This window comes from Eutrigla gurnardus, assembly GCF_963514095.1.
Source record: "Eutrigla gurnardus genome assembly, chromosome: 20".
Classification (NCBI taxonomy): Eukaryota; Metazoa; Chordata; class Actinopteri; order Perciformes; family Triglidae; genus Eutrigla; species Eutrigla gurnardus.
The window spans coordinates 5,773,405-5,796,331 of NC_139931.1; the positions used below are offsets into that span (position 1 = coordinate 5,773,405).

The 22,927-nt window shown below is 40.4% G+C and overlaps 2 protein-coding genes across 2 annotated transcripts; both read right to left on the reverse strand.

The window, feature by feature from the left end:
* Positions 1–856: 856 nt before the first annotated feature.
* On the reverse strand, positions 857–3,439 carry nme4 (NME/NM23 nucleoside diphosphate kinase 4). Its single transcript, XM_084037707.1, has 5 exons — positions 3,263–3,439; positions 1,678–1,808; positions 1,493–1,594; positions 1,150–1,262; positions 857–1,012 (listed from the first exon to the last, which is right to left on the reverse strand). Exons 1-5 carry the CDS (start codon positions 3,393–3,395, stop codon positions 892–894), a joined length of 600 nt encoding a protein of 199 aa, XP_083893833.1. The 5' UTR covers positions 3,396–3,439; the 3' UTR covers positions 857–891.
* Positions 3,440–4,960: 1,521 nt separating this feature from the next.
* xpo6 (exportin 6) lies at positions 4,961–19,203 on the reverse strand. The gene is made up of 24 exons (XM_084037069.1): positions 18,476–19,203; positions 17,277–17,367; positions 16,998–17,110; positions 16,434–16,631; positions 15,539–15,698; positions 14,923–15,000; positions 14,230–14,761; positions 13,941–14,067; positions 13,551–13,660; positions 13,337–13,445; positions 13,054–13,146; positions 12,055–12,124; positions 11,809–11,968; positions 11,326–11,418; positions 10,796–10,940; positions 10,232–10,378; positions 9,954–10,143; positions 9,660–9,815; positions 8,749–8,863; positions 8,407–8,578; positions 8,065–8,226; positions 7,355–7,453; positions 6,638–6,868; positions 4,961–5,599 (listed from the first exon to the last, which is right to left on the reverse strand). The coding sequence occupies exons 1-24, from the start codon at positions 18,476–18,478 to the stop codon at positions 5,498–5,500; spliced, it is 3,456 nt and encodes a 1,151-aa protein (XP_083893195.1). The 5' UTR covers positions 18,479–19,203; the 3' UTR covers positions 4,961–5,497.
* Positions 19,204–22,927: the final 3,724 nt, after the last annotated feature.

Here is a 22,927-nt window from a genome sequence, read left to right on the forward strand (position 1 = left end):
CAGTACATTTTTACACTGATAGCACCAGCACATTTTACAAATACATTCATCAGAGGTCAAATGTTTGAGTGTAAACAGTAATTACTTGATTAAGAGAACAACTAATCCCATTTCAGACAATCCCTGACAAAGTTTTGCAATTGAAACTATTCACCCTCGAATTTCATTGTTTCCTTCTTTCAAATAGAGGTAGGAAGATTACTTAACAAATGTACTTTTCACACCAACACCAAAAATTACACACCAACTTTACAAAAGGTATTAGTGTGCTTATTATTCTCAAAGCAACACTACCACATATAATTTGTTAAACAACAAAAAAGTATACATTTAACTTATTTTTTTTATCCACAGCAAAGCTTTGTTAAAATATGTCATATAATTGTTTTATGTTGCAAAAAAAGAAGATATTTTATTTTGTTATTTTGTGTGTGCCTGATCATCACACAGCAGATCTTACTCTTTATTGCTTGGTAATAATTTAATTTGATAAAAAAAAAGTATCGTGATTGTTGCTATTACACCTGTTTTGAGCCAAATGCAAAACATTTCGCATGTAAATCAGGTACTGATCAGCTAACAATTCCTACCTCTGTTTAATTAAGTTGTTTCACATATATTAATTAAATACTGTAGGCTATCTATCCACTTACTACAAATATCTCACCCTGAGACCAAAGGCAAATTTCTCCTATTATAACTGTTTAATGATAAAAGTTACAGCTCCATGTATGTGTGTTACTAATCTCTTTAGATTTATAAACAAAACCTCAAGTCATTTTTGTTTAAACAAAAATCTTGTGACAGAGATAAATCATTTGATAGGACTCCTGAATGTGACTCATCTTTTCAGCAGCAGCAGACTTACTGATTGTCACTGCGTCTGACTCTTCACACCTCACAGGTGATCGTCTGGTCACAGCAGTCCCAGTTGAGGAGCTCCTTTCTCTGAAACCACAGCTGGATCTCCCTCTGTGCTCCCTCCAGTGAATCACTGGCATGAACCACATTCCTTTAAAGGACCAACACACACCATTATTTTTACCTGTATGACCGAAGATTTGCAAGCAAAATCTGGAAGTTGGCGGCGTGTCACTAGTTTGTCGTTTAAGCCTGAAACTTACTGTATACATAATGAGATCATGTTACCTGCTGACATGAAAGCTGAAATCTCCTCTGACTGTGCCTGCCTGGGCCTCCGCTGGGTTAGTATGTCCCACCATCATACGTGACGCCTGGACTACTTTGTGCCCCTCCCACACCTAAACAAACATAAAACAACAAAAACAAGATTTTCAAGTCTTACAGGGATTTGTGAGGGTTTACACAAGATATACTGTGTCTTATGATGATTTTCAGGCAATCCTTTGTTAAAAACAGCTTTCACGACAATCAACCAAATACAAAAGTGGAAATCATTTTAAAAAAAATGAATGGAAATAATGTAAAATACAAGAGTATCCCACAAGGAGGGAAAAAGATGAGCCCTAACCATTGCGACGACGGGCCCTGAGGTCATGTAATGCAGCAGCCTGGGGTAGAAGGGCTTCGTCCTCAGTTCACAGTAGTGCTGAGACAGCAGTTCATCAGACACCTTCGCAACAGAGACAGCCAGTGTTAGAAATCAAACACATCACAGGAAACATCGTCAAACACGTTTATTTCAGACTCCTTTACCTGCAACATTTTCAGGCCAACCAGCTTGAAGCCCCGCTGCTCAAACCGCTGAATTATTTGTCCTACAAGACGACGCTGAACTCCATCTGGCTTCACGGCGATAAGAGTCCTCTCCCTCACATCTGGAACAGCTGGTGGAAAGTAACAGTCACAGAAGTACATTTAAAGTCCTTTACTTAAAATTGTACTTGTACTTCCCCCGTACGGGGACCATAGGCTGCTGTTGATTGTTTACTCGTGGTTAAATACTGACTGGAATCAAACCAGAACTGAACTGTAATTATTTTTATTTTTATTTAATTTAATTTACATATTATTTATTTATTTTTCACTATTTATTTATTTCTTAAATTCTGATCATTTAATTATATATCATTCATTTTATGTAGTTATTTTAATTTTATTTGTATCTATTCCATTATCTTTATTATTGTTATTTTCCAACTTTTTGTCAGTAATATCACAGCCCTGGTGGATGTAACAATTTTTTTTTTCTTTTTCTTTGGGGGGTTGTTTTTGTGTTGTGTATTGTTTAAAATGTGTTAAAAAAAAAAAAAAACTTGTGTACTTGTGTAAAATGACATCGGTTAGAATCAAAATTATACTGTTGTTAATCCTGAACAATCTATCATAATGTGTTAGTTGATTTTTATTTTGTATTAGGAATCTCAATCTGCAACAATCTAAAACTGACAAGTAAATAGGAGATAGCAAGATAAGCATGCAAAATAATAGAAAGTAAATGCCTCCAAAATGTTGTGGGGTAAATAAGTACCATATTTAAGTAAACGTCCTTTGTTACACTCGACCCTGAGGCTACTGCCAATATTATTAACCTACAGGGAAGGGGACAAATATTTACTCAAAGTCTCAAACATTAAGGGTAACATCCAGGACACACACACACACACACACACACACACACACACACACACACACACACACACACACACACACACACACACACACACACACACACACACACACACACACAAAACCCTCTGCGAATAGAAGGAAAATGGCACGTCGGATAATGTATGAAGCTAATACAGATGATTGGTTGCGCACAGGACGGCAGCTGCAACAGGAGCTAATGAATGGCTGCATGCGATCACTTACATACCCACGTGACCGTCCACGGGAGAAAATAAATCTACCGGCTAACTTTAACTGGAAGTCTGCACCAGTGGAGCAGGATGACCCGAAGATTGCTTCTGAGAAAGAGGTTCGGGTGTCATATCCGACACCGTGCTTGGAGTAACGGGCAAGGACTCTGGTCCGGTTACGCACAGCCCCGCGTCTCTAACCTAGTTCCAGTTCATGACCTCGTGAATCTGGCAAGCCCGTTAAGTTTGGAACAAATAAACTGGCAGTGGGTGCATTTAACTCGTTGGCAATAATGTTTAACATTAATTTAAAACTTAAGAAATATTTATTTAAATCAACGGTTAATTTTTAATTAAACAAGTCCTGGAAGAGTGTCATAGTCCTTTGTGAAAAAAACCCAACTCGCACAGTGCATGTGTGTAAGAGATCAGAACAAATGTGCAAAAGTCAATATAAATAATAAACTCCCGTCACTTACTTGATTGGCTCCTGCTCCCAGCAACCCGCTGAGTGGGAAACCCAGCTGATAGCAGACCTTTAGTGATTCCTCGATTCCCTGAACACAGCTGTTGGAGAAACCTCTGAAAAATGCAGCGCTGCAACATGACCATGATTTGACGTGTGTTTTCTCCAGCCTCCAAAGAGAGAAGTCAACTCTTCGCAAACAAAACTCACGAGTCATCCTCCTGTCTGCCAACCTCCCCTGTCTGTTGCTAAAAAAAAAAAAGGTTAACTCTCGTGATGCCAGATGTGCCTGCTGTTAATTATTATTGTTATTTATGCAAATAAATAAATAAATAAATATAATAATTCACAAATTACTCACATGTACGAATGCCTGACATGCTGGATTTAACAATAACAACACGCTTCAGAAACTAGAGCTTTGGAAACATTATAATATAAAAAATTATTAACTTACACATTTTCCAAAACTTAAAGCTTTATCTTTCTTTCTTGTGGACTTACTAGAAACAAAAAAGGGTTACAATTCAATGCACCAGAAGCATTTTTTATGCTCCAAAACTGATGGATCCTACACTACCCATAATGCAACTCAAAAGTACCTTCACACTTTAAGCTTTAAGCATGTTATTGTTTCAGACTCGACAGTACAGAAGACACAACTTTTTAAAATGCTTTAAAAGTACCAAAAATAATAATTAATAGGTCATCTTGAAATGTGTAAAACAAAACATGAAAGTCGCAGTGATTTCAAGACATGTTTGGTTCATTTTGATGCAGTCAAAGTCTGAATGGAAGCCGAACATCTTACAATGGGAAACGACCTTATAGAGCGCCTTTCTAGACAACATTCACAGATACGTTCACTGATGGCAGAGGCTGCCATACAAGGTACCAACTGCTCATCAGTCTGATATAATCATTCACATATTCTCTCACTCAACAAACTGATGGCACAGCCTTTGGGAGCAATTTGGGGTTCAGCATCTTCAACACGCCGACTGGAGGAGCCGGGGACAGTGCTGCCGACCTTCGGTTTAGTGGGCGACCTGCTCTAACCTACAAAACCACCTAGGGGTTCAGAAAAAGGAGCTCCTGAACTGGGACTGCTGCTACCAGGCACCCAAGTTCAGTTTACACTCAAGTATTAAGACGGCAGTCAAGAACTGCTTTAGAGATGTAAAAACATCTTAGAATCTACACCTGTGGATAGATAATGGCAAGAGACAATGCAATTAAAGCTTAAATCCTCACTGGGACTTCAACCTACAGAGAAGATTATCAAACATTGTGTTATTAAACATTGCCAGTGGCTGCTGCCCTCAGCATTTGTCACGTGATCCGTCATATGCCATGCATTAAACCTGTCTGTCGATGGTTCATATCTGTCAAACGCTAGCATTTCTCAGAATTACATTATTATTATTATAATTATTTTATCATTGGCTCTTTAAAGACCCAAGCCAATTTATTATTTGTGTTAAAAAAAAAAGAAAATCCTGACTAAGTATTCAGCAGTTGATGTGTATGAATTTACGTTGAATGTAATTTTATAAAGAAGCCATTGACAAATGTAAAGAAAAACAGTGTAAACATACAGCAAAATCTTAAATCTCTTAATACAACCATTATTCTCTCAAACAATATTATCACAACACTGCAAGAGCTGGGCGCGTGGATCAATAAAATCATGAATTAATCAATACCTGAGTTTTACTAAAAAAACATTTTATTAATCAAGCAAGTTCTCTTTTTCAGAATGGAATGATATGAAAGATCTTAAGTTGAGAGTCTGTCTCCTTTGGAGATGAAAAAATTGAAGGCAAAATTAATAAAAGCAGACATTTTAAAAACTCAAAATGAGTTGAAAGTGCTCAGTCCCAGCCCAGCTTTGTTGTGGACACGTGGGAAAGAAGGCCTGGCTCAGACTGCTCCGGTCCGGGCAAAAGCCAACTGCAGACCATGTTTCCATTTCTCGCCAAATTATCATTGGCAACACATTGGGAGGGCACTGCTTTTAAAAAAATAATAATAATGCGCCAACCTTCTACAGTAGAGATCAAAGAGAAACTTCAGCAGCGTTCTCAACCTCCAATTACTCGACAATACAATGCGTGTTGTTCCTTCCCATTACTTTGAACAGGTGGAGCAAAGCTGGATTGGAGAAGGAGTGTTGGGCAAAGTGGTCAGCACAGGCAGTCCTTGAAGATCATAGCCGGTGTGCAAAGTGGTTCTAGAAGTCATTGTGCTATAGCTTGATGGTGCCAGTCGGCAGGCTACTATTACACAGTCTGTAGTAGCGAAGGTCATTCACCAGCCGCTGCACACTTTGAGTGAACGAAGGCAAGTCCTGGAGAAAAGAGGAAGAAACGGGGATATTAATTTACAGAAGAAGTGCAGAAAAGTCAACACAACAGACGCACAGAAATGTACTGGTGCGATACTGAAAATGGAAGTTTTAAAACCATCATACATTATTTCTTTGATAAGTCTACACACTAGTAGTTATGACCAGTATGTTACATAGACTGCATGTCAGAAGAGGACGTAATCACCGTGATGTCACCCATTTAGGATTACCATTTTAAAAGAGTTAGGCATTTAGGCCGTCACCATCTTTGTGACACTGAATAATTAATTGTTAGGTGACCAAAAAGGTGAAAATTAACTTTCATGAACTGAAATCACACTATGCAAGGGTCAAAGTTGTAAGGACAACTCCCAGACCAGACAAAGTCACAACTTTAGTGTATATTTTATTCTAAATTGGACCATAATTTACTAAAGGAACACCATGCTCTAATGACGAAGACTTGAAACTAGTGATTGAGACCATAAACTCATGTTTATAATGTTTCTCATACACTTTTATACAATCAAATTAGTCGCCCCCTGCTGGCTGTTGTCACTTTTTCATACTCATGTGTTTTTTTATTCTACTAAGATTAGAACTCTAAATTATTTAAAATTTTGTTCCAAATTTTGGGTCTCAAAACCTGGACCAACAATACCAAACTATCTTCATGGACACTAGCTTTAGTATGAAAATATAATAATTTTGTAATTAGGAGGAACCAGGCCTTTATTTTGTATTAAAACTGTCCTCCTAACCATCTTTAGGAACATAGGGAGCAACTTGGGGTTCAATGTCTCACTCAAGAACACTTTGACATGCCACCTTGTAGTTAAAGGACAACCAGCTCTATCCTGTCTGTCTAATGCAACACACGTGCCAACAGCTCGCAAATTACATTGCCATAGTAACCCATTAGTTAAATGATAACTTACAAAGCAAATTCATATGTTAGCGTTGAAGGTTTGATTTCAGTATAATTGAGTTAAATGGGAAGAAAAACCATGTCGAGAAAAATAAAAACTTAATTCTTACCCGTTCAAGCTTAAAGTTGCGAGCTAGAACAGCTCGTTGGCTGGAGTCCACACCCTGGCAACCATTGAGGAACTCTGGCATGAAAGCCGAGTAAAAGGCATCAAAGTCGACAGAGGCCATGTTGTAAATGGCAAGTGTGATTTCCTCCTGAAGAAGGTCGTGACTTTTGTGGAGAAGGACCTGCAGCAGCACGTTGATGAAGTGGAAGAGCATCGAAGTCCGGAAAAGCTTCTAAAAGCACAATCAAAACAAAGTCATGACAATGGCGTCTATAGATGGGTTATAAGCACTCACTGTTGCTCTCAATATATTAGTGTGTGGAGGATTAATGTCTTCCTTACTTACAGGTGAATTCTTTCATCAGGGACATATTATGCAAGAGTTTGCTTTAATTATTTCTGTGGGTTCTGAGATTGTGTGCATGACAGACAAATGGACTGGATTCTGACCTGATTTAGGACATTCAACAAGTTTACAATAAAACATTTGAGCAGCATGATTTTTTTGCCTGTAGGAACTGACATGTTAGCATTGGTATGTCCTTTCCTGCTGAATGTTGATCTGATAATGAATGAAATGATTCCCCTTGAAAACGATCTTCACACTGGGTAAAGGAGAATGAGTGAAATTCAGAGTTTGAAACTCAGTGAATAACTCCCCTCCATGACATGCTTCACCTCTAAAAACAAAAGATACCGAGGTAAAAGCTCAACTTACTCTGTGATACAACTTGTGCTTGCTGTTGAGTGACTCCAAATAGCAGATATTCTGCTTGAAGATGTGGATGTCAGGCTGCAGGAAAGACTGTCCAAAAGCCTGTAAACAAATATTTCAGCACGAGTCAGAAAATGAGGTGGTGTAGATTTAACAATAAACGTATCCATGAGTGCTGTCCAATTAGCTAATTTTATAATTTGACAAAAAGATACATATCACCTTGTCAAGGCTATTCGATTTGTTTGTTGTTGTTGTCAGATTTATGTTTCTTTACTTCCCATGTTTAATTGAGCAGTTATTAACTTGCTTTAGCCAAACTAACAGTTAGCTTGTTGTTGGACCCATGCTGCAGCATGTCGGGCTGCTGCACACTACCACCTGCCATGGGTCCAGTGCAGACAGCTGATCGAGGCCCAAGTTTGCTGGGGGCTGTCAGCTGTCCATGCTGGATATAAGGTGCTGGATGACTACTAATAATTGCATTTAAATAGACCTTTTCAAGCTTCTTTCAGAATCAAGCCCCCCATTTGTGATAAAGGATTTACCAATTAGGAACATGAGAGCATATATATCAAGCAGCATTAAGCAAATACATAAAATTAAAGTGCAAAATAAGAGAAATAACCAAATAAAATAAAGTGATGCTGTGGGTTTGTTTTCCTCTCATCCTCCAACTGCAGCTGACACTGATGACACACATTTACACACACCTGCATGGCAGCAGTGAACTGGGCCTCATTTTCCATGGTATCTTCGGCAGCTCCTCTTTGGACACTTGTTAAGACTGACGTTTTAAAGAAGTACCTCCAGTTTTGGTGAAGTATTTGGTATAGCAACTCAAACATCTCTGCTTTGACATCTGGGGAAGACCGCTATCAAAGACAAGTGAATGAATCTGTTAATTAACTACTAGTTACTGCAGGTACTTTCACCACAGGACAGTAATAAGAAGCAACACCACATCATGTTGGAGGTGTTAGTAGGCTAATCAATCCAGAAGAAACAAAATCAAAGAAAAAAACTGCAGAATGAATGATGTTAATGCAACTGACCTCTGCCACAACCGGGTAAACCTGTTCCATGCACAAAGAGAGGATGCTGGGCAGGAAGGGCTTGAAAGCTTGACCAGGCTCTTGCACCACCACCTGCAGGATTTTCAGGAACTTTTGTACCACTCTACACCCTGCACTGCCCTCTTGCAAAATACTGGCTGCCAGCTGTTCCCTAGAGCATATAAAAATGACATGAATAAGTGTTAAGAGTGATACCAGCATTTTCACTGTTTCCCCCATGACCTTTAAACATTTATCCATCTAGACAAGGTGTAATACTCCTACTGCGACAACTATTTTTTGTTTAGAAAAAAATTGCGGTGAAGTAAATATTTTTTTAACCTGGTGAACATGCTGAGGAAAGTGTGGATGATCTGTCCTGTGAAGGCAACACCCATCTGGACTCGCAACGCCTGAAACAGCGTCAAGAAGAAGGCCAGCATCTCATCTGTCACATCTGGGAAAGAGAAGTGGTAATTAGGAAGGCCGGCCAGTCAGATGTCCTCTTGTGACAAAGTTTGCTGAAGTCTTGAGGATTTTTTGTATTAATTATTATTGATTGTATTTTGTCAAAACAGCTTCCATATGGTCATATTTGGTCAAACTGTCACAATATCCTGACAGTAGTACATGAGCACACTAAAATATGTTTCTGAAAACATTTGAGGCGACAAATAGGCAATCAAGTAAAGGAGTCTTGATCATATTTGATCGCCACCTATTTTGACAATTGGATCGTATTTCTCAAGCATAGCAAGCAGCGACTGACAGCTGTGTTAGAGACCATCAGCTCTGGTTGGTTGTTTTCCTTTGGGTGCAGTGGAATCTTACAAATGCTATTAGGAGCGCTAAAGGGAGACACAGGAGCCTGATTTTTTTCCCCACAGATTATCCACCTCATGTTCTGCTGTCGGGATATAGTAATAGTCTGAGTAAATATGTCAAAGGTTTTAAACGAATTGTTTTGTTATGATATTTGACACAAACTAGCTGCATCTGTAAATACCAGTTGCTACAGCAGTGATTATGGCAGTGTCACTCACATTGAGACATACAAACATATATGGATCTGGTCTTTAGTTACATGTAATGTTATCATCATGCATGTACAAGTAGATGGGTGAGAAGTACAGTGCAAATTGGAATAGGACAAGAACAAAACAGAATGCGAAGGGATGGACTGGATGAGTGATCCAAGATTCAACACATGTACCTATAGATGGATAGCCAAACTGTGGATGAAAGACACTGACCTGACTGCTGAATAAATACTGGGAAAAGGCTGAGGGACACTTGGACAGACTCCTGAAGACTCTGGTAACAGATTTGACGTGATTTGGTTGATTCCCCAGAGATGCTGTCCACTATGTCTCTGAGCACAGGCAGGGTCTGCTGTATCACTGCTTTCACTGGAGTAGAAAAAAGACGGCCAGAGAACACAATTAAAGCAGGACAAAGAACGCCAGGATGTGAAAAAGGCTGTCAGTACAATTTTAAAAAAACAGTCTGAGAGTAAATAAATAAAAGAAAGTAAAATAAATACTGACTGTTATCCAGATCGGGCTGTCGAGGAGTATTGTTCACTGTCCCTCTTATTCCCTTATAGTCTCGAGTGAGTGCTGCCAACAGGCTGGCGTGGTTGTTGGAGCGTGTTTGCCACTGCTGTTCACTCTCTGGTAAATTTGGCCATGGGAGCAGCAGCATGTTGGACAAAGCCCTACACACCAACATGTGAGCCTGTATGTACACACAAACATACACATAAATCAAAGAAGTAATTGAGTTGCAATCAATCGTATGGAAAACAAAAGCAGAAAACATTTACCTCTTGGGGGAGTCTGCGGGTCTGATTCTCTGTAATGAGGTTGAAGATGTTCCGAACAGCTGGCAAAGTGACCAAGAACACAGGCCGTACTGTAGAGGTTATGGAAAGCACCAGATGGCATGCTGAGAGCAGCAACTTTTCAGGTACCTGAAATTAAAGACAGACAAGTGTTGGAATATGAACTATTTAGTAGCATGTCCATGCGGTTTTTCTTTTCACTATCTCCAAACCCTAAACATCTATCTCCCCCTCGTTTTCAAAAGTACGTTGCAGCACATCATTTTATCACAGTAACACTCAAACAACGGGAATATTAACCAAAAAAAGACCAGATAAATAAAGTGAAAATAAACACAATAAGAAGCTCCTGTGAACATAAAAGTGTTAATACATATTTCCCATGTCATACTTCCTCCTTAATGAACTACTGTTTCAACATGTTTGTACATCAAGTTACCATGAACTGCCCTTAGTTATATTTGACCCATAATCTGAACATCTTTACTGATTCAAATACGATATTCAGCATAAATCACATTTAAACACGAGTATGAGGCAATCTACCTTCGCTGTGATGAGTGGACTACTGGCATCTATTGTAGATGTGATGAGGTTCATGAACTGGCTCTGGTTTTGATTGTGGACCTCACTGTAGAACTGTGCAAGCCAATGAGAGTAGGCTTGCAAAGCAGCAAGGGACTGTGCATGTCTGTAATATGCAACAACACAACACACACAATTAAAAACATATGAACTCAGAAAACAGAATTGCTTCTTCTTTATACAGATTATCTTAATTTGTTCCAAATTTGCATTTCCAATGTTACTTGCCTGGGGTTTAATATATTAATGGAAGTATCAATCATGTTTTATTTTGTTTTTTATGATTTTTTAGCTTCTATTCTGTGGAAAAAGTGTCACAAATTCTCACAAACAGTACTATTATTTTGTCTGTGCTGCTGCAAAGACCATTTAAGAACAGAACAGTGTTGTCTTGTTACTTGTAACTGAAACTTTTCCAAACAATTGTTCTTGTATACAAATAGTGCGAAATCCACATTAGGGTCGGGTTTTGCTTTAAACGTGATACTCACACGTCAATGAGGTCTGGCTTGAGCACAGAAGGCACAGCGGTCTCCAGGTCATAAAGGCTGGTCTGAGAGCCGTAGCAAGTCACTTCAACCAACCTTAAAACAGAAACACACGGTGACAATTCACTCTTTTAATGGAGCAACAGTTAACAGGAAATCAACCACCGCACATATGCATACCACTTAGTATAGTATGAAAAACACTGATAACATTTTAAAACTTAACAATTTAATTAGGATGCCAAAACAGAAACCTAGCACCTTAAGAGTGAGTTAAAGATTAAGTAAAATTGACTTTTGAAATTGCAGAATGCATACTATAAGAAACATTTTTATTCATAAACTCATGATGTATGCAGAAGAATCACCTATTCATAAAGCTTTTTACTTGTAGTGTTCCGAATAGAAGGTTGGTCAAGTGTAAAGAGAGTGCAAGAGGTTCTGTATATTTTTGATCTATATTTGGAAGTGTATGAGAGCGCTGACCTCTCCACCACTGCCAGGGCGTCATTAAAACGTGCAGCAAAAACTTCCCCGGTGAAATGCTCAGCCAAGCGTCCGACAGCTTGGAGCAGAGAGCTGAGGTCCCTGAGCGAACAATGAAGTCGACGGCAATCGTTCTCTGCAGTGATATTAAGCCTCCGACCTGAAAGGACAACACAAAAGGTCAACGCAAACATTTAACTATATTGAATTAGCATCACCCGATGTGGTTGTTCCTCAAATACTCACTTGTACCAGTGGTGACAATAAACTGCTGCAAACCCAGGTATACGTCCAAATTATCTTGGAGGACTGGAAACTTGAGAGAGAAAAGAGAAATGAGACATAGACATATTAATGAAATCCCTAGCCATGTGAAAATATTCCGTTTCTTTTAAATATTCTTTAAAAAAATGTAAACACCTAAATGCATTCTCGAATGTGTTGCGCTCGGACAAATACATTATTATGTTCATGTTTTTCATCTGAACCATCAGCTTTGTAGTTCAGTATAATACTCAGGACTCAGTATTGTGTTAAAAAGGGATAGTTTGGATTATGTGAAGTGGTTTGTCAAATAATTTATTGCACGCCCCCATTTTGGAGAAGCAAACAGAAACAGCACAGGAGCAAAGCAACATATTGCAGTGGATCGGGGCAGTAGCAAAACTTATTTTAGCCACATAAAATAAAGGCCCACCTAAAAAATAAATATCAGTATAAATAAAACAATCTATATCAGTTTATGTATACGCTATGTAGAATATTTTCAGATGGGGAACCGAATTAAAAGTAAAAATGATCCATACCATTCTTGTCAGCAAAGTCTAGTGTCTTCGAAGAGAGCATAGATAAGTTTTGCTTTCAGTTCAGTTCCCTCTCAGAACGGGGCTGTCTGCTATAATCTAATGGTGAAAGTATTCTAAATGGGAGGTCATCAACATCTACTGTAGGCAATACACCCACTAAGGCTACCTCATATAACACCACGTCAAAAAAAATCCCTTTTATGTTTTGGGAAGCTACAGTGAACACAACATGTTTTAGGTGTTTTAAGGTTTTAGGCATTTATGCAGAGACTAAACACATTTAAAACCCAGGAAGTACCTTTCCATATCAGCATTGAGGAATATCTACTCCTGCAGCCAATTTACTGCTTGTATTCTTAAATGGTATCACTCCAGCGAAGTGCCCTTTAAGATGCCCATACATCAAAATGCCAAGGTGACACAAACAATGATCTCTTACCAAGGTAGAAAATGCATGGGATGGGAGCAGCTCCATCACCTTGGCAACCACCTCCAGACTCTGACGCAGGTACCTTTGCCACTCGGTCTGTTGCTATAGTGACCAAACGAAGGAGAACATCCAAGACTTTGAAGTGGAATTTGTATTTCTTAAATTAGTTAATATGCTAATAATAGAACAAACTATTATTATAAAGCTGTGATACAGATATACTGGGAATAAAGTATTAAGTAAAGATGTGCAACTGACAGACAGTGAAAAGATATATGTAAATTGTTCTTACATCATCATCCAGTGTCTCATCATCCAGCTCTTCCAACTGGGCCTGATTGTATCTGAACTGAATGCGATTCAGAACTTCCCTTAACAGAAGACCTAGGGCATCTTTGTACCTGTGGAATCACACACACAATATATTAATCAAGCACATTTCAAACAAAAGCAACAACAAACATTGGCGTTTAAAAACTAATAAATAGGTTTTATGAACGACTTACCTATTTAGAACACTTTCTCTGTCAGCAAGTCTGCTGTGGATTTTGGTTGTTAGAAAATCCAAAAAGACACTCCATATATCCAAACAGGCAAAGTAGCCTTCATGGGTGGGCTGGAAAACCAATGAGAAGCAGGTTTTGTAATTAGAACTTATATTTTTCAGGAAACCGGTAGAAATCAATAGAGATGCACTGATTAATCGGCTCAGTCTTGTATTTCTGATGTTTTTTTGCCAGTCGCATCTACAAATGTGTGATAACTTGAATAGGCAGGTCGGACTTTTAAAAAAAAAATTGCAATTGGAATTGGTCAAGACAACTGCAATCGGTGAATCTCTAGAAATCAACCTGTGCTGTACTGCATAAGCAACCGCTTGACAGAATTATCATTACCTGGTTGAAGGTGTACTTGAAAAGCAGGCCAAGAAACTCTACAATTGGAAACTGAGGACTGGACTCAATCCGCCTCAAGTGAACACTGACAAACAGGCGCAGAAAATCTGTGAACTTTTCCAAGTAACTGCAAGATGAAAGAGAAAACAATAACTGAGCAAACCATTACATTTAGTCAACACAAACATCTTGCGCTCATAAGTCACTGAACTTAACGTTATCACCTTACCACATCTGTGATATCCCAAACTATTATGAAATGATCATAGACTAATGGACTGAGCAATACCTCTCATCAAGTTCCTGTAGGCGGCTCTTGACTGTGTGGGCGTTATTCTCTCGTGTCAGTCTCTGCAGGAGAAAGAAGGTCTGCTGGAACATGCGCAGCAGGTACTCCTCAAAATCCATTGGCACACAGTTCTTTGACACAAGCTCATTGACACAGGTCATGGCGAGTACACCAAGCCGGGCACGGTCCACCTTGTTGCCCTCACTCTGCTGTCCATTTCTCCCGCCTCCGTTCGATGTTGGCGTCATTGTCCCAGGATTAAGCTGACCGTTAGTAGAGGAGGAGTTCGAGGAAATGAAGGATCCTGCCTTGGCCTTTGTCCGAAGATCACAACCAAACCGTGCGAAATGGAAAATGGATGCCAGCAGGGTGGGTGTGATGCTTGTGGACAATGGGATCCAGCTGAACAGGTGAGCCAGACACTCCAAAACAAGACAACAGAGATGCTGACTCTCATTGTCCAATGCAGCCATGGGCTGGCAAAGCAGCTTTGAGTACTGGCTGCCCTGAAATAAACTGCCCAGCAATTCCACTGACAGAAACACAAAAATCAGTCTGATTAACACACAACAAACCACTCCATAAAATGCTCGTAGTTTTCAATGTTAGGGTATACAAACTAGCAACAACTATTCCATATTCATCACCACATTACTAGCAAGTATTTCTGTAACTAACAGACAATTCACTCACCACTTTCCCCTGAGGTTGGTGACGGAGGCGGGGTGGAAGCTATGACACTGTGCTTGTCCCAATAGGTCTCCAGAATACCTGAAAAACAAGTATCAATAAACTAATTATCCATGGAAACTGAAGGTTTTTCGACAAAACATTTGTTCTGACTGGCTGCCTGAATCAAGTTTGGGCATCAAGAAAACACATGGAAACAGAATTTCCCAAGTCAGATTCAAACCTCATTAGCTGGTTAGACCATAGGTGGTTTGTATATCCAATTCAAATTCAAATCTCATTCTGTAGATGCACCTCAGTCAGAAATTTGGATTGGATTTCAGGATGTCCTTCACATCCCTTGCACCGTTAACCCACTCTCACTCTCACTCTCACACACACACACACACACACACACTTAAATACGTGCATGTATCAACCAGTAGTTCTGCACCATAACTAAATAACATAACTGTGATAAGATTAAACAGTTAGAGTATAATTGTCTTTTGTACTTCTTGCCCAAAAACTATTGATTTACTTCTAGATACAATTCACTACCGTTCACTTACCAGCAACACCTGGGAAAGATTTCCGTCAGGTAATCACTTTGCACAAAGTATTAAAAGGTTGTTCTCACCGGTCAACAGTCCAAGCACTGTGGGTACCTGCTCCAGCAGCAGTTTACGCAGCTCATCTTTTCTGGCAACACTCAGGTCTTCTCGAGGACACGCAAGTTCCTCTGATGTGGTTTTCAACATCACCAAACCCAGTGAAGCCAGAGCTGGAGACTGGATCAACTGCAGGTTTGAAAGAGTAACAGACAATTAAGTCAACATACTACATGCAGGTCCTTCAAAACTGTTCCGAGAATGTTTGACTAGTTGTGGTTGACAGTTCAGGGTGTCTCGCTGAGTGTTATAGTGGAGGTGGGCATACTTTGTCTAAAAAAAAAAGTACATGTTTGCTAATATAACACTACAATAAATGAACGACTATGAAATGAAACATTAACCTTCACACAGAAACTGGCAAACATATAAATGAGGTTTTAGATTGTCATCTGCTCTTTAAATTCGTCATGAGACTAGCAGCATCAAGGTCTACTTTACATGGTTTAGCACCTTGGCTGAACAATTTCCTGTGGGACAACCTGAAGTTTACGTAATATATTGCTTTCTTTGCTGCTCAAAATCTCCTCCAAGTTATAGTACAATGTTGTAGGATTTCTTGTGGGTCATAATATAATCTTTGCACTTGTTTGTGTACAGCCACATCCTCATAACATACAGTGACTGCAAACACTAAAGAATACATTGTTCTAAATGTAGAGAGCAGCTGAAATGCAGTCTGAATACATTTCACTGGTGTGTGACAGGTAAATGGAGAGGGACACTTTTTAGAGCATTTTTGCAAAGCAATGGTTTTGCAATCTTGTTGTTTTTGTCAACTTTTGTCAAGTATTAAAGAACACATAAAACAGCACCCAGTTACTGATGATTGAAGCTTACACTAAATCTTTCAGCAGGGCTTACCTGTAGGGTATTTGTAAAGAAATCATGGTAGAACATTGGCCAGTCCTGGCGACCAATGTCCACGATGACTTTGCACAGCTTGTTACGGATAAAATAGGGCACTGATTTGTGCTGTGCAAGTAGGAGTTTGGGCAGACAGCTGCGAATCTCCATCTTGTCTTGTGAAGCAACACCGATCCACATCTTGTTCACCAGGTTCTGAAAGTAAAAGGGAACAATCAGCTGTCAAAGCTATGTCTGAAGGAGACAACACATCTATACAGACAAACATTTTGTAGCAGTTCTCAAAAATATGTGTAATCTGTGAAAAATGCTGTTTTGTATAACAAAATAATGCCGCTGAATGTTTACTAATGCACTTTCCACTGCAAACATAATGCTGCAAATGAATGATTTTAGCACCTCAGATATGCAGTGATCACATGCAAAATGTATTGCACATTTAGCTAACTTGTTTTGCAGAAATTAAGGAATTAAGAAACAGGAAACTGTGTGAAACAATGTATCTTCTTAGTAGCTGTAATACAATACTTGTTTCCGTGTATTTCACACCTACATACTTACTTCAAATACTGTGAGGCTGTACATCATCACATACTCATTCCGAGTATTGGAGAGAAAGAACAAGCAGTGGCGCCACGCTCCTGTTTGCTGTGCAAAGTTATTCAGCAGCTCTTCTGCAGAAAAAAAGGAAGTAGACTTGGCCAATGTACATGACAATGAAGTAGTTCACTTGCAGTCTGACTTGAAGTAATGCGTCACAACACAGGAAGTGGGGAAAAAAAGCTCTTCAGTGAAACACTACAGTCTATTGCAGTATACAGTACATTTTACAGTACAAACCTATTTCTCTCTTTCGCTCATTGGTTGTGCAGCTGTGGAAGAACTCAGTCATAAGACTCTCCAGTGCACGCAGTGATGACTCCTCTGAAGCCTAGTGAATGATAGAAAAAAAGACACAATTTAGACTACATTTGACAAGATGCATAATCCAAACAACTCAATGCTATAGTTGTGTCATAATCAACATTAATTGGTATGACAAAAATCCCACTTTGACCAGATTCAGTTGTGTGCTTGTCATGCGGTGTACATGCACAGCAGATGCTAAACTGTCTTTCCACAAACAAGAAACCCATCCACGCAGTGAAGCGAAAAATACATAACCATTCAAGCATCTTATTTATCACATTAATTATGCGTTTAGTGTGTGATACCATTCTTATCCATAAAGATGTTAACAGTGGAGGCCTGTGCATGTGCAACTTCAACATCTTGCCCTGTAGGCTGATATAAAGAGGAGAGCTTTTGTGTGTTCCTGCTTGCAGGCTTATGTACCATCTTGCTCAGGTGGGTCACTCGTGAATCTAGTGAGTTGGAAAATAATCTGCACGTGCATGTATGTTCATGCCTGCACAACGTTATCCATTGAACAAGTATCACTGTACGCTTTAGCATAATCTCGTAAAGTAGTTCCCATCTGCGATGTTACTTGTTCATATAGATTAGCTTGCAATGCACATTATAATCGTGGCCATACAATCCAGATCAAGCTGTAATTAAAACTACTGCGTTATAGCCGATGTAATACCACGCTTTGGCAGGTGGAGGAAGTTGGGCCCTGCCTAGCATAAACGAGATAGCAAATCGAGATTTTAAAGAGCAGTTCCTGTGGCAGGCAGGTCTGAATTCCTCGAATAAGCCACAACTTGCCGAGGCTCAACACTACTCGCAGCAAATATTCTGTTTTGCAAGATGGGCGTCTTGTACCGTGAAATGGCTTAACGAGCTGTCACATCCCGTTGAAATAACGTCACCTGGTCTCTCGTAAACCGTTATATGGCACAGAGGACCGCACTGCACACACTCACACACGCTTAACTATGTGTAAAGACATTCAAATACATTATAAATATAACCGTGGGTCCTTCCTGTTCAAATATAACGTTACGAATGAAAAGCTTACGCACCCACGTTAGCTAAATAAGACAGGCAGACAACGTGAATATCTGGGCAAATAACGTGCTTACAGTTATACTCACCATGTTTAGCTGGCTCAGATGCTTTCTTCAGTTTACTTGTTCTCGGATTAATTACAGTAATACGCCAACATCAGCTCTCTAGCTAGCCAATTCTGTAGCTAGCGTTAGCTAAGGTGTTGATGGCTAACGTAGCCGCAAAGGGGGCTCATCATCGCCCGTTTAGGTCGACACGCACAACTAGCTAGCGACGGTTGAAGTGGTCGACTTCGCGTACAATAACGACTTCAAATAATGCGAATTTTTTTATACCTTGCTCGAATAAAAGCGCGTTCTCGCCAAACTTACCAAGCACATAGGCTTAACATTGAATCAGCTATCTCGAATTGGTCAGTTAGCTGCATTGTCGTGTAATTCCATTCGCCGTTAAATTTAAATATAGAAATCTTGTTTTGTACGGAACATGTAACGCTAGTCCACGCTAGCTCCAGCACCGGAGAAAACGTGCAACGTTAATTAGCTTTCTGTGTCCAGCGGTCCGGAGCTAAGTTACCCTGCTGCTAACGTTGCAGCGGATGGCTAACTCGCTAGCTTTTCTAGAAGGATGAAGGCATACTTTTCGTTAGCTAGCTAACGTTAGCTGTCAACTTGCCTTCGCCGTTCGTAATTTCAAAGCGCGTGAATATGCACGCTTAAGTTAGGCACGTTTGTAATAACACTACATATATAATACTCTGCGCGCTTGTTCCTGTTATTTCCCTTCTCAGTGCTTACTAGGGCGGCTCAGGAATACAGCTAGCTTTCTGGGTTACAGGGTTTGCTTCGCAACTTCCTCTTTTGTCAAAAATCCACCAAACCAATCAGCTTGTGTCAAGTCAGTCACAATAATAAAAGCACTTGGACAAAAACTAGACAACGTTTTGGAGAAACATTGGGCAAATATATTTAAAACGTAAGGAGCAATGAAAGAAAAAACAGTTTACAGTGCATTTTATTTTATTACTATTAGCTTTCTATTATGTACTGCATCTTTTTTGTGTTTCTATTGTGTTTTGTCTTGTTGTGTAGCACTTTGGAAACCCTGTGTTTGTTAAAATCAATATAAATAAAGTGGATTGGATTTACATTTTATATATTCGTATCCCTAAAAGCATAAAACGTTTACTCCCTCAAAACTGATTTATTATCTGCAGGCCCTTTAAGGAAACTTACACACTTTGATGAAGTCTTGAGATTGAGATTGAGATTGAGATTCAACTTTATTGTCATTGTGCAGTGTACAAGTACAGAGACAACGAAATGCAGTTAGCATCCATCCAGAAGTGCAAAACAGCAGTAAAGTGCAGAGTATGTGCAAATGTACACTGTAAAAATAAGAATAAGAGTATTGCAGTGGGGTATGTACAAGTATGTGCAAATATACAGTTTAGGAACAAGTATGGGAGGTGCACTAGATGAGTGCGAGTGCAATATGGCAGAAAACAGTATGAAAAATACACTATAACACTAAGTACGCTGGGTGAGTATGATTACACTATTTACATATGAATATACTATGTCAGTATTATACACTATATATACATTTATTAAGTTAAGGCAGTATGAATACACTAATAAATGGAAAACACTTTAAGAGTATACTAATATGAATATGATTTCCAGTGAACAAGAATGTACATTATGGTCAGAATAAATAGCTAAATAAATAGGGGTGCTATGGGTGGAGTGAGTCCTGCTATCACCGTGGTTTAGAGTTCAACAGTGTGATAGCAGCAGGGAAGAAGCTGTTCCTGAACCTGCTGGTCCGGGAACGGAGAGACCTGAAGCGCCTGCCGGAGGGGAGGAGGGTAAAGAGTCTGTGGTTGGGGTGGGAAGTGTCCTTGGTGATGCAATGAGCCTTCCGCAGGCGTCGCTTGCACTGGATATTGTCTATGGTGGGGAGTGAAGAACCGGTGATGCGTTGGGCAGTTTTCACCACCCTCTGCAGCGATTTCCGGTCCGCAACAGAGCAGTTACCGTACCACACTGAGATGCAGTTGGTGAGGATGCTCTCGATGGTGCAACGGTAGAAGTTCACCAGGATCTGGGGAGACAGGTTGATCTTCTTCAGTCTCCTCAGGAAGAACAGACGCTGGTGAGCCTTCTTGACCAGAGTGGAAGTGTTGAGGTTCCAAGTAAGATCCTCGGAGATGTGGACACCCAGGAATTTAAAGCTGGAGACACGCTCCACCTCCGTCCCGTTGATGCGGACTGGAGTGTGCGTGTCCGGTTTAGTCTTCCTGTAGTCCACAATGATCTCTTTGGTCTTCTTGGTGTTGAGGGCCAGGTTGTTGTCGGCGCACCACGCCGCTAGGTGCTGGACCTCCTCCCTGTAGTCCGCCTCGTCGTTGTTGTGGATGAGGCCAATCACCGTTGTGTCGTCTGCAAACTTGATGATGGAGTTAGAGCCATGTACAGGTGTGCAGTCGAAGGTGAAGAGGGAGTAGAGGAGGGGGCTCAGCACACAGCCCTGTGGAACGCCAGTGTTCAGGGTGAGGGTTGAGGAGATGTGGCCGTTTAGTTTAACAGACTGGGGTCTGTTGGTCAGAAAGTCTAGTATCCAGTTGCACAGGGAGGTGTTGATTCCCAGGTCGCAGAGCTTGGACACCAGTTTGGAGGGGATGATGGTGTTGAATGCTGAACTGAAGTCGATGAACAGCATTCTAACGTAGGAGTTATTATTGTCCAGGTGGGAAAGGGCGAGATGTAGAGCCGTGGAAATGGCATCCTCCGTGCTCCTGTTATGGCGGTAGGCGAATTGGAGGGGGTCCAGTGTGGGGGGGAGGCAGGATTTGAGCTGGGCCAGGACCAGCCGCTCGAAGCACTTCATGATGATGGGGGTGAGTGCAACAGGGCGGTAGTCGTTGAGACTCGCTGCAGTGGAGTGTTTAGGCACCGGCACGATGGAGGTGGTCTTGAAACACGAGGGGACAGCTGCTTGGGCTAGAGACATGTTGAAGATGTTGGTCATGACTCCGGTCAGCTGTCCAGCACAGGCCCTGAGCACACGTCCTGGTATGCCATCGGGACCTGCAGCCTTTCGTGCATTAATCCGGCTCAGTGCAGCACACACATCAGAGGAGGAGAGGATGAGGGGCTGGTGGTCCGCAGGGAGCACAGCCTTGATGGCAACCTCCTGGTTGTCCCTGTCGAATCGAGCATAGAAGCTGTTGAGCTCTTCAGGGAGGGAGGCGTCACTGGTAGGGGGGCTGGAGTTGGTGGTTTTGTAATCCGTGATGGCCTGGATGCCTTGCCACATGCGTCGGGGGTCAGAGTTGCACTTGAAGTGTTCCTCGAGCCTCAGCTTGTAGCCGTGCTTGGCCTTCCTGATGCCCCTCTTCAGGTCAGCCCTGGATGAGCTGTAGGCCTGTGCGTCACCTGATCTGAAAGCGGTGTCGCGTGCCTTCAGCAGAAGGCGGACCTCTTTATTCATCCACGGCTTCTGATTCGGGAATGTTGTGATCTGTTTGAGGGTGGTGATGCTGTTGATGGTGGAGTTGATAAAGTCCATAACTGAGGAGGCGTAAGAGTTGATGTCTGTATGGGAGTCTCGGGTAGCCTTGGTGGCAAACTCACTCCAGTCAGTGTTTTCAAACTGGTGTTGGAGCAGAGAGTCAGCTTCCACAGGCCACACCTTGACTGTCCTCACTGTGGGTTTGATGCGTTTGATGAGGGGGGTGTACTTGGGGAACAGGAACAATGAGAGGTGGTCAGACTGTCCAAGATGGGGGAGGGGGACTGCTTTGTAAGCATTAGTCATGTTGGTGTAAACATGATCCAAAGTCTTGTTACCTCCCAGGTGAAATCTACACCTGGGATAGATTTCTCTCTTAATACTATTATATCCAGGGACTCAGATCATGTAGTTAAAGCAGCATTTTTATTTAACAATATATCATATATATACAATGACGTTTAGTCACTGTAAACCAATATTCAAAGTCAGCCAAGGTGGAATTAAACCAAAACACTCCACACACACACACACACACACTACCTGACTTAAGGTGACACAATAAATGCCCATTTCATGAGAAAAGGCAATGTATAGTCCATACATGGATGAGCAGAAACTATTACAGCAAGGTAAAAATTAAAACATCAAGATAAAATACAACAGCTAAAAACAAACCCATGCATACATAGTTCATAGTATGCAGTGTAGTATTTTTTTGCAATTTTGTGTTCAACCTGCATGTAGAAAACTAGCTGCACCATGAAATAATTTGTCTTCATAATAATAACAAAAATTGAAACAAAAAATATAAATAATCGATAAATGCTTTAAAAAAAAATCACCTTCAGTTGTGTGAATGAACACAGCATAAGGTGATTATTAAGTTGTAGATTAAAAATATTCAGATACACAAATTAATTGGAATATCCTCAATATTCCACTATTTACATCTTCTTTGCAGTGAGTTACTGCCATACAGTATCATTTAATGTTAACATTATGTAGTGTATAATGTATCT